This window comes from Caenorhabditis briggsae (assembly GCF_000004555.2).
Source record: "Caenorhabditis briggsae complete genome, chrIV, whole genome shotgun sequence".
In the NCBI taxonomy this organism is placed as follows: Eukaryota; Metazoa; Nematoda; class Chromadorea; order Rhabditida; family Rhabditidae; genus Caenorhabditis; species Caenorhabditis briggsae.
In genome coordinates, this window is record NC_013487.2 from 3,319,182 (window position 1) to 3,330,406 (window position 11,225).

Genomic DNA, 11,225 nt, shown 5'->3' on the forward strand with positions numbered 1-11,225 from the left:
ATAAAGCTCTTTATTGAACGCTGCAAATAAATATGCAAGTTCACTTCTTCATCTGCGAATTGTCGGTACTTTCAGAATCCTTTGTTTTCAACGGTGGAAGCAACACAAAAAGTTTCGAGTTCCATTCAGTGGGAATGCCAATCTCGTCAGTGGTTTTGCGAAATTCCACCAAAGATTCTCTGTAAGCAATTATTTTAGCAAATTCGAATTATTGAAAAATAGTTACGTCTTCTTTTTCTCCGGCTCTTTTCGATCCGATCCTTTTGTGGGCTCTTTGAGCACCGGATCCAGCTCTTTTCCATTTTTCAGAGCTTCCACACCTTCTTCACAATATTTTTTGACGTCTCCACAGAGTGAATAATTCGGACGATCGTTGGTTTTTTGGGCGGTCTGAACCAAAAGTGGGGGTTTGCAGTATCATTTCCTCTGGCCTAATTTTAGTGAAAATCGATAACTTTGAAGTCCTAGAATTAGTCTAGAATTATGGGATTCGTCTGAAAATGTCAGGGTATACTAAACAGAAATAGAGCTTTAATTTTGTATTTGACAACTTTTTCGTGCAGATTCACCCAGATGAGATATACCGCTTAGAAGTGTTACAACTACTGTTTCTAAGTTTTGGCACTTTGTTGGTTTTAAGCGCTATATCTCATTGGGATGAATTTGTACAAAAAATTTATCAACTAAAAAATTAAAGCACTGTTTTGCTTACATTAGTATATTCTGAAATTAACAAGCTACTCCACCCAAAACCCCGATTGCTCACCGCTAACTGTCCTCTGACCATATTCTTAAACTGATCCGTATCCGGATACTCCACAATCAACCGAACCCATCCATTCGCTTTACAACCATCGAGAATTCTGGTTCGAACGTCTTCCAAATTCGTCACGACGTTTTCGTCAACTGCCAGAATCGCTTCTCCGATATTCAAACTGATATGAGAGACAGAATCAGGCATCGTGTAATTGACAACGACTCGTTGACCGGTTTGTTGCATGTTCAAGCCTAGTTTTAGGTATTTGAATTGGTAGAGAAGAGCTAGGTCGAGATTGTAGCCGGGCGTTGGGGTGATGCCTGGAAAAAATTATTCCGAGTTTTTAAAAAGTATATTTCAGGATCAAAACTACCGTAACCTATAGAATAGTCATTCTTGTACTTTGAAGATAATTATCTCAGTAAAAGTAAAAGAATGTTTATCATAATATCAGTAACATTTTTGTAGTTTACAGATTTTTTTATATCTTTCACAGAAATTGAGATAATTGAGCTCAAAGGGCTAGTATAGATCGCATAGGAAAATTCTACTACTTCAAGTGCACATCAAATAGCAGAGAAACAATCCAAAAATATTAAACATCGAGAAAATACGCAAATTTTAGAAACCTCACCCGGCGGACATTTAAAAGTCCCCACTCGAGTCTTCAACCTTGCCACCGTAATCGTAATCTTCGTCTCTTTCTTCGACGCCAAAATCTTAGAAATCACACTTTTAAACTCCTGAGCTCCCGTCCAAAACGCGGGTTTCGCATCCTTCTTCTCTCCTTCCTTTCCTGTTCCCTTCTTTTCCGGATTCTTCTGTTTGCTTTGTTGACTCGTCGTCTTATCTTCCACTTGTCCCATTATAGTCTTCTCTTCAAAACAGACATTGGTCCCATTGACTGAAAGAAGAACGTCTCCTGGAAGAATCGATCCTTTGAATGGGCTCGCGTAGTTGACACGTGTCACTAGTCCGTGCCGATTTGAGATTCCGAGTGGCTGAAAATTTCAGAAGTTTTGCAATTTTTTTTTAGAAATTTGACCTCATTTCTTCCTTTCTTCGGAAGCTCATACGTCACCTCGACAAACAGTTTGTAGCAATTCGGAAGATAGTTATTCCGAAACATCAAAACATCCTTCACACGGGTTTCGATCTAAAAACTAGGGGTTACTGTACGTTTACCTTGATTTTCGGAGTTACGGTAAGAGATATCAAAAAGTAATAAACTAACAAAAGGTTCATCATAAGATTTTCTATATTTTCTTAGTTGACAGATTTTTGGTATCTCCTGTGAGAAGCAAGATAAGCTCCGCCCACTGAAGGGTGAGCAAGTCTGCAGCGCGCTTTACTGGTTACTTTACTTTAGATCCATTATCTCGGTTACGGTAAGATATATCAAAAAGTAGCCAGATGATAAAATATTAATCATACAGTTTACTACATTTTGTTAGTTGACTAGCTTCTGATATATCTTCTAAGAAGCAAGATAAAGGGGTGAATAGAAACAGTATGGAGACAATTGAAGCTCCACCCCCTTTTTGCGAGTCTGCGATAAGCTTGATTAGTTTCTCTAACTTTTTGAAGCTAAAAATTTCATCCTTGGCCTAACGAAATTTGATTTTTTTTTGCTAAAAATTCAATTAAATTGACTTTTTCGGATGGTTGTATGCATTTGGATTAATATTTGTGCTATTAAACACATATTGGCACATTTGAAAAGTAACATTTTCGAAAAGTTGTCCTATGCGGGTTTTAAGGCAAGCGGGCCGGCCCGGTCATCCACATGTATGCTGCAAAGAGTGGTTGCCATCTACCTTGTGGGCGGAGCGTTGCCGTCTACTCTGTGGGCGGAGTCAACGATATCTCGGTTGCGGTAAGAGATGTCAAAAAATGGTAAACTAGCAAAATGTTTCACATAACATTTTCTACATTTCGTTAGTTGACCATTTTTTGATAGCTCTTGTGAGAAGGGAGATAAGCTCCGCCCACAACAAAAGTCTTTGCAATCTTTCTCGCTTCTCGCGCACTCGCTTTCTTGTTAGCGCTTTTATCTCGGTTCCTGTGAGAGATATCAAAAAAATGGTCAACTAACAAAATGTTTCTTATTGAATTTCCCACATTTTGCCAGAGAACTACTTTTTGATATCTCCTACCGTAACCGAGATAAATCCCTTCAAATGGCCCTATACCTCATCTTTCTTGAAACCGGGTCGTTCCCATTGTGGCTCATGATTATTTCCGTCTTCAGCTCGATAGATTTTACATTTGATCACTTCTTCTTGAGGCATTTTTTGAGGGCTATCGAAAAAATGCTTTGAATTGAAAATCGACTTGTTTCTTTGTTAGGTTTTGATGGGAATATATTGGTTGGATTCTTGAGTGGAGTGCTGGGTGAAAAAAGAGGAAAAAACTGGGTTAGTGGAGTGCGCCAAATTGTTTTGAAAGGAGAAAAAAGCAAGTTTTTGACTTAAAAAACAATCAGGAATGAGAGATTTGGAATTTCAGAATTTCTTTGATTCAAGTTGATTTTTTGGAACTCGGGAATTTTCGCTTTCCGATTTTAATATTACAACTGCCTGAGAAAAAAGTTGAGTTCTTGTTAAATTTTTCTTAAAGGCGCGTTTTTGGGACATTTCTAACAGATAGAAAAATAAAAATAAATAAATAACAACAACAATTTCATTGAAAAAAAGTTAACAGCGACAACAAAACCAACAATGAAATCGAATTCATTCATTTTATAATATGACTCCCAAACCGTTATCATCATATTCCGTCAGCATCGTAGTAGCCGCGGCTTTCAAGATACTCTTGGAAAGCAAGCTCATTAATATATCTATCTGCTTCAGACTCTTCAAAATAGCTTTCCGAATCATATTTATCATAAGCATCCGGATCCATTTTAAGAATCCACTCCTTGAAGTTGTCGTCGTATACAGAATTTCAAATCAAATTCAGATGTGCAGAAACTGGTAATACTTCAATTTTCGCAGCAATTATTATTCGATTTTTTCTCAAAAAGAACAACAATTTTATTTTAAAAAAAGGCCAACAAAAACGCAACTCATGCTCAACAACAACAATGAAATCCATCCATTTGAATATTTTATAAACCGAGTGACCAGCTTTTAGTAATAGTGTGGCTCATGAGCATCATCGCTGTCATACCAAATGTGCCTCCAACTTTCGAACTCTTCGTCATCATCGTCGTAGAAGTCGTCAAAATTGTCGAAAGAGTTTTCCCAAAAATATTTATCATAAGCATCCGGATCCATTTTAAGAAGCCATTCCTTGAAGTTGCCGTCGTATTCAGATTGCTTCATTTTTGCGGAAATCACTATTAGACGGAAGAATTGAATGTAATAACCGGTTGTGACGACGTTATCCAATCCACGCTCCAGAAGAATGTGACGATCCGGATTGTTGGTACGAATTCTGACTCGTTTATCCCTTTTCGATCTGAAATTGTACTTTATTGTCGGAATAAAAAAAGTGAGACTCGGTGTTTGCGTACTTTGATTCCCGCCTCCCCCCACCGACGCTCCGCCCATCGCTTTGCAAGTGCGGCGTGGTGTTTTGGCGCCCCACTTGGAGATCATATTTTCTATGAAAATCTCATTAAATCCGATGATCTCCCAAGTGGCTGATGATATTTTGCTGATGATATTTTGCTGATGATATCAAACTGTATTCTCATGACCCAATCGCCCTTCAAACTGGTATCAACATGGTTGTAAATTGGGCTTCCGCCAACCATCTCCCTCTTGCCCACTCTAAAACTGCCCTTCTTCGCCTAGGTTCCCATAATTCTTCCCATCCTCTCAATATTGCGGGTGTCACACTTACTCCCTCCTCCTCCGTCCGAGACTTGGGACTCATTACTGATTCCTCTCTCAAATTCTCTGCTCACATCAACAAAATCACATCTCTAGCTCTTCTCCGCTCCAAACAACTCTTAAAGTCATTTAGATCTAAGTCTCCAGAATTCTACATTCATCTTTTCAAATGCTATGTTCTCCCGATTCTTGAATATTGTTCTGTAGTTTATTCCCCTCCGCCTTCTTCTCGCCTTGCTCTAAAACTAGAATCCCCCTTAAGATTTTTCTCTAAGTGTATTTTCCAGCGTTGTAATATCCAGTACAGCTCCTATTCTGATCGTCTCTCTATCCTCAATATGTTCTCCATTCGACATCGTAGGCTGAAAGCTCAACTAATTCTTCTCTATAAATTGTTAAATGGCTCCGCCTACTTTCCTAACCTTAATGCACATGTCAAATACTCCTCCTCCCCTCGTCGCCCCATGAACTTAATTATTGTTCAGCCCTACTCCTCTGACTATTTTTCTTCAATTGTTCCCCTGTGGAACGCCATCACTTCCCAAGTTACCCGATTTCTCCTACCTTCCGAGTTTGAATCCTTAATTTCTTCCAGTATTACCCGCTATTGATTTATTTGCTCCCTATTTTTTTTCCTTTTCTCTTCTTATACCGGTTCATTGTTCCTGTGTCAAATACCTTAATTATCCCGTTTCCCCTCCCCTACTCAGATCGGCCTCGTGAGGGGCATTCTTTCTGAGTCTTTCATGTCCTGCCCTCTATTGTTTCATTACCTGGTCAATAAATTAATTCAATTCAATAAAGTGGCGCTAAAACACCACGCCGCACTTGCAAAGCGATGGGCGGAGCGTCGGTGGGGGGAGGCGGGAATCAAAGTACGCAAACACCGAGTGTCACTTTTTTATTCCGACAAGATAAAGGGTTTTTTACAATCAGAGGTTTGAATTACACAATACGATCAGCGAAGTGCTCCAAGAACTCAGCGAACGAGCCATTTTTAGAGACAGAAACTTGGAAAGTGGTTCCGACTTTCGAATTCGTATCGATCCGCATCTAAAAATTTATCGATTTTTCGAGAGAAATTCGAATTAGTTGAGATAAACCTGTGCAACCTTATGAAGGCTCCTTCGTAGTTGATATGCCAGTAGGGAGCATTTTGGACCTGAAATGATAATTTTCATTCTTTCAATTCTTTTTAATCGATTCCAGCGAGTGCTGTCTTACATGTGAGATTGCAAGAAATTTGCCAAAGTCGTCGGAAGTGGTCATAAATGAATTTACCTTAATCGATTCGACGCCGTCCTTCATTTTACGAAGTACAGCAACCACATTGCTATTATCGCGCTGCTCAAATTGGATTGTTTTCGCTGTGAACTATCCATCGTCTGTCATGAATTGCTCATTATCAGTAACTGAACCTCCGAAAGAGATAGTCAGATTCTTGAATACTCCGACTTTCTTGAGGTATTTCATGAGTTCGAGAGCTTCAGTTTTATCTTTTAGGTGCTTCGTGACGTCGTACTTGTTATTTAGATCTAAACCTAAATATCGATTATTTCCCCAGAAGCGACCTTTATTGAATTCGATTTTCTGTGAATCAACGAGCGACCTCTCAGCTTTTGCAGTGCATCTCAAGGATAATCTGAAGAAATAATTGATAATTTAATCGATAATTATTCAATTTTCACCTCTCCTTAAATTCCATTTTTCCAATACACTCCAATTTGACTTCTGCCGGCATATCACTTCAATTCGTGTCGTAAATCGGATCGATCGACAACTTTGCAGTTTTCTCTGTCAGATGTTTGAGTTCGGATGCCATTCTGTAACGAAAAATAGTGAAAAAACACAAAAAGAAAGTCGATGAGAAAAGAAGAGAAATTCAACTGAATCTAGTGTGCGCAAGGATACTGTAGTTAACAGGCACATGCAGTAGTGTGCTGTGTCGATTGTTGACAATCGACAAAAATCGACGAAAATCGCTAAAATCGGTGTCGATTCAGTCGACTCGATCAAAAATCGACATTCAAAAAGTCGACAGAAAATCAGGTAGCACAAGCAGGGAGTTTGCCGAAGGACTTCGCCGTCGCTTCTCAACAAAGGTGAATTTTTATTTGTGTTTTTTCCGAGTTCCCGTTTTAATAAAAAGTTATTTCAGATTGAGATGGTAGCTGAAAAATGGAGAGGAAGGACAGTGAAAGCTCAGACAATGGACTTCTGAAGAGAAAATCGTCTCTCCCGGTAAGAAAATTGTTCCGAAAAAAAAAATGTCCGGTTAATGGTACTATTTTCAGTGTTCATCATCGTCCCGCAAGCTGAACATCGATCGATAAAGATGAGTTTTTCTCCTGAATTTCTATTTTTCCTAAAATTCAAGCATAATTATCGATTTTTTTCAGCCGGGAAAACTTCGAAGCGGAGTCAGCAAGGCAAGAGGAAGGATCGTCAGCTGTCAACTGCCAGGTATTCAAATTGTTCCGTAAATATTTTTGGGGTTAATGGGACGTGTTTCAGGACCTCGATTCCCAGGATTCGGTGGACTTGGATCTTCCGGAGAGGAAACGACAACTTTTCGAAATATTCCATCTTTAAAAAAATTTATTTTTTGAATTTTATTGCAATAAATACTATATTTTTAAACATTTTAATTTATGTAAAAAGTTATAACAATTATGAAAAATTGAAGATTAGAAGAGATTTCGTAGTTGCAGGGGTAATCGAAGTCGTCCAGAAATCTGAAATTCAAATGTGAAACCCTTGGAATTGTAATTTTTACAGAACAATACAAGAGAAAAACTCACAAGAAAATAAACAGCTTGAAATCTTCGGTATCTGCAATGGTCCAGGCTAAAGGTCTAGTGTGAAGGAAGGATGAAGATCTGTAAATTTTGAACTGAACAAAACCTACAAGATGAATTTACGGAACAATACAATAGTAAAACTCACAAAAAAAACAGATTTGGGTGGAAGAGAGAAGAAGATTGCCAAGAAGACTGTAGATGTGGACTGGTACCAAGAGGGCTGTAGATCTGGAATAAAAATGATGATTAATGGAGGAAAAAGAACAATCAAAAAAGGAAAAAAATTGAAAAATGTTATAGTAAGATTTAGAGGGTGGGAATGTTTTTTTGAAATTTGAATTTTTGTTCTGGAATGAGAAAGTTGACCTCATTCCCAAGCTAGGGTCATGGGAAAGTGATCCTCTCGGAACCACTATAAAAGGCTGAAAAACAGTCATTTCACCCTTTTTTACCACAAATATGGTGAAGCAATACTGTTGTCCCAAATGCAACTATGTTTCCGAACGAACATCGAATGTTGTTGCCCACTTGAAAGCGATTCACAAGGCCACAGAGGAGGATATCAAGGAATACAGGGATACTGTAACTAGTAATAGAGCCCAGAACACACTAGTTTCGAAATTTTCAAAAAACACATAAGGGGGACCCTTATGTGATTTTTTTCGACCAAAACTTTTTTTTTTTGAGTTTTTCGATCTTTTTTGATCAGACAGACAAACAATCCGAAATACGAAAAAAATGGAAAAAATTATATTGAGAGCTCAAAATTTGGCTCAAAAATACAGAATTTTAAACACCGGGCCTTCCGGGTCGGGCGAATCGAGGTCCTGAAAGAAGTACCATTGACCCCAAAAATATTTACGGAACAATTTGAATACCTGGCAGTTGACAGCTGACGATCCTTCCTCTTGCCTTGCTGACTCCGCTTCGAAGTTTTCCCGGCTGAAAAAAATCGATAATTATGCTTGAATTTTAGGAAAAATAGAAATTTAGGAGAAAAACTCATCTTTATCGATCGATGTTCAGCTTGCGGGACGATGATGAACACTGAAAATAGTACCATTAACCGGACATTTTTTTTCGGAACAATTTTCTTACCGGGAGAGACGATTTTCTCTTCAGAAATCCATTGTCTGAGCTTTCACTGTCCTTCCTCTCCATTTTTCAGCTACCATCTCGATCTGAAATAACTTTTTATGCGGAGAAAACTCGAAGAAAAAATTCACCTTTGTTGAGAAGCGGCGGCGAAGTCCCTGAGCAAAGTCCTTGTTTGTGCTACCTGAAAATCAACATTTTTTACTTGAAAAAAGTATGAAAAGTGAAAATTATGGCAAAAAGAGACAGATTTGAAGACATTTATCGATAAATTACAGCACTATTACATTATAACACGAATATTTAGAGAGGAGACAAAAGGAAAAAAAGAAAAATCCAATTTTCGAGTGATTTTCGAAACATTTTAGGTGAAAAAATGATCAAAAAAGAAGAAAATTTACTGAAATTTGATTTTTTGAAAGTTTTTGTGTCTTTTGGCAAGAAATTAGCTTGAAAATTGGCTGAAATTGGCTGAAAATAGAGAAAAATTAGCGATGGCCGAGAAAGTGGGAGTTTTCTCGGCCACCCCCCGGTGTAGTCCTCGTGGACAAGCAATTTGGTGTGTCGAAATCCGGCCGCGTCCTTGAAACTACAGTACTTCCGCTTTGCTTGTTTTTCCTCATTGATCTCAACTACTGTTTTCACTCAATTTTCTCTCTCTTTTCGCATATTTCACCCGAATTTTGTTGATTTATCCACAATTTCTCATGGCAACTGACACCGGAAACTCGTTAGAAATGGCTGAAAAGCTGTCGATTGATCCAGTTTTCGACACAAACTGGTGTGATATGCCGGCCTCTGTCAAATTGAAGTGTATCCGAAAAATGGAATTTAAGGAGAGGTAGAAATTAGATAATTATCGATTATTTAATACTGAAATTCTTTCTAGACTGTCGATGAGATGCACCGCAACGGGTGAACGATCGCTCGTCGATTCTCAAAACATTGACTTTCAAGAAGGCGAATTTTGGACAGAATCATACGACGGAGATGTTCAAGTATCGCTCTATTCAAAAAACGGGAATAAGTTTTCGAAAAACTTACGACATTCAAATGGAGCATTCAAGTTTCTGAAATATATTTGGAAAATCGGAGTTTTCGAAAAAGTCATTCTCGAAATACTTTATACACCTTATGAAAGAAAAATAGAGAAATATACTGCAGAAATCTCAGCGAAAAATGTTGACCTAGAGTTCTGTGATGGTCAAGTACTCCCCACTATCCTTCAAAAAATGAGGAATGGCGTCGAATCAATCACAACCCATTATGACTCAATGATTTCATCAAAGTTTGATTTCGATGAAGTTATTGCAAGTCCACATGTAAGAAAATATTTTTTCAGATTCCAAAATATTTCAAATTTTCCCGAAATCACAATTTTTAAGTTCAAAACGTCCCCTACTGGCATATTAAGTACTACGACAAAACGGATAGTCTATAAGGTTGCACAGGTTGGACTGTTCGCAACTCCTGCCCTGGAGCCAAAAATTCGAAAATTTCAGATTTGGATCGATAAAAGCTCAAAAATCGGATCCACTTTCCAAGCGTCAATCAACGAAATCGATGGTTCATTCGACGAGTTCTTGAAGCACTTTGCGGATCGTGTTGTGTAATAAACATCTTTAATTATTTTCAACGAATCTTCAAATTTCAGTTCGAAAAATGAGAAAAGAGTCCGAATTCGTACCAACGACCCAAGCCTTCACATTCTTCTGGAGCGTGCAGTGGATAATGACATCAAAATCAATTATCTTCAATTCTTCCGCCTTACAGTGATTTCTTCGGAAATGAAGGAAGCTGAATACGATGATAGTTGCAAGGAGTGGGTTTGCAAAATGGAACAGGAGGCTTATTTAGAGGAGTGGGAATGCGAGTTTTCTTTCGCACCGTATGCCAATTGAAAATAGTCATAAATCTAGAAATTACGACTTTACAGGAGACCATTAGGACGTCCTTCGTCTTCGGACGAAAGCGACGAAGACTCTTAGCAGTAGAAGCTAATAATTTCGCTGTATTTTGTTGTTGTTTTTTTGCTGTTGACTTTTTATAAAAAAGTGTTGTTGTTGTTATTCGAGTAGAAATTCCAACAAATTCCATATTTTTTTTTCCGAAGAGATTTTTTTTTCAAAAATTCTAGAAGATTACAGAACATTGAACACAGATCCGCATAAAACTGGTCCCATTTTTTTCATTTGCATTTTACAAATAGCAAGAACAGCTAACCACCTATTCGAAATGTTGGAATTCTGAATTCGTCTAATCAATTTAGAATATCAATCTTCCTCCTCGCACGTCCGACCAAAAAAGCAGAAACAATTTGAATTAACAACAACAACTTTATTTTGAAAAAGGTTAACAGAGACAATAAAGACATTGACAATACAACATAATCAACACTGCAATGGAAAAATAATCAGGTTCTCTTAGTGATTATAACATTGCCAAAAATCGGTCTAACTGTAATTTAGAGGTTTTTTTTCCTATCAATCTGACCACTTTTAAATGAGGACAAGTTCAGAAATGCTCTAGTTAAATTAACACAGTTTGAGAAATCCATTTCAATCAAACCTTTACCGATCGGTCCGATCACTTTCGGACCTCTTATGACGCGTTCAAAGTTAATTTCCAGGAGTAACTTCCTGGAAAAACGCTGTCCAAAGCTGGCATTGTTTTCCAGAGGCCTCCGCTTCGAGACCCGCCGTAAATCGACATGAATCAACAGGAAGAACACAG

The 11,225-nt window shown here is 38.0% G+C and overlaps 5 protein-coding genes across 5 annotated transcripts; 2 read left to right on the forward strand and 3 right to left on the reverse strand.

The window, feature by feature from the left end:
* Positions 1-40: 40 nt before the first annotated feature.
* Positions 41-3,048, reverse strand: CBG11658 (the record flags this gene model as incomplete). Its single annotated transcript, XM_002632720.2, has 6 exons — positions 41-179; positions 227-390; positions 767-1,077; positions 1,392-1,758; positions 1,803-1,913; positions 2,950-3,048. 6 exons carry the CDS (start codon positions 3,046-3,048, stop codon positions 41-43), a joined length of 1,191 nt encoding a protein of 396 aa, XP_002632766.2.
* Positions 3,049-3,888: 840 nt separating this feature from the next.
* Positions 3,889-6,337, reverse strand: CBG11659 (the record flags this gene model as incomplete). The annotated part of the gene is made up of 5 exons (XM_002632721.1): positions 3,889-4,219; positions 5,546-5,649; positions 5,700-5,758; positions 6,015-6,238; positions 6,285-6,337. 5 exons carry the CDS (start codon positions 6,335-6,337, stop codon positions 3,889-3,891), a joined length of 771 nt encoding a protein of 256 aa, XP_002632767.1.
* Positions 6,338-6,774: 437 nt separating this feature from the next.
* CBG11660 lies at positions 6,775-7,205 on the forward strand (the record flags this gene model as incomplete). Its single annotated transcript, XM_002632722.1, has 3 exons — positions 6,775-6,837; positions 6,996-7,059; positions 7,111-7,205. The coding sequence occupies 3 exons, from the start codon at positions 6,775-6,777 to the stop codon at positions 7,203-7,205; spliced, it is 222 nt and encodes a 73-aa protein (XP_002632768.1).
* Positions 7,206-7,240: 35 nt separating this feature from the next.
* Positions 7,241-8,558, reverse strand: CBG11661 (the record flags this gene model as incomplete). The annotated part of the gene is made up of 4 exons (XM_045244964.1): positions 7,241-7,331; positions 7,398-7,475; positions 7,543-7,625; positions 8,496-8,558. 4 exons carry the CDS (start codon positions 8,556-8,558, stop codon positions 7,241-7,243), a joined length of 315 nt encoding a protein of 104 aa, XP_045094617.1.
* A 641-nt stretch (positions 8,559-9,199) lies between these two features.
* Positions 9,200-10,105, forward strand: CBG11662 (the record flags this gene model as incomplete). Its single annotated transcript, XM_002632724.2, has 3 exons — positions 9,200-9,333; positions 9,382-9,814; positions 9,995-10,105. The coding sequence occupies 3 exons, from the start codon at positions 9,200-9,202 to the stop codon at positions 10,103-10,105; spliced, it is 678 nt and encodes a 225-aa protein (XP_002632770.2).
* Between the last annotated feature and the right edge of the window lie 1,120 nt (positions 10,106-11,225).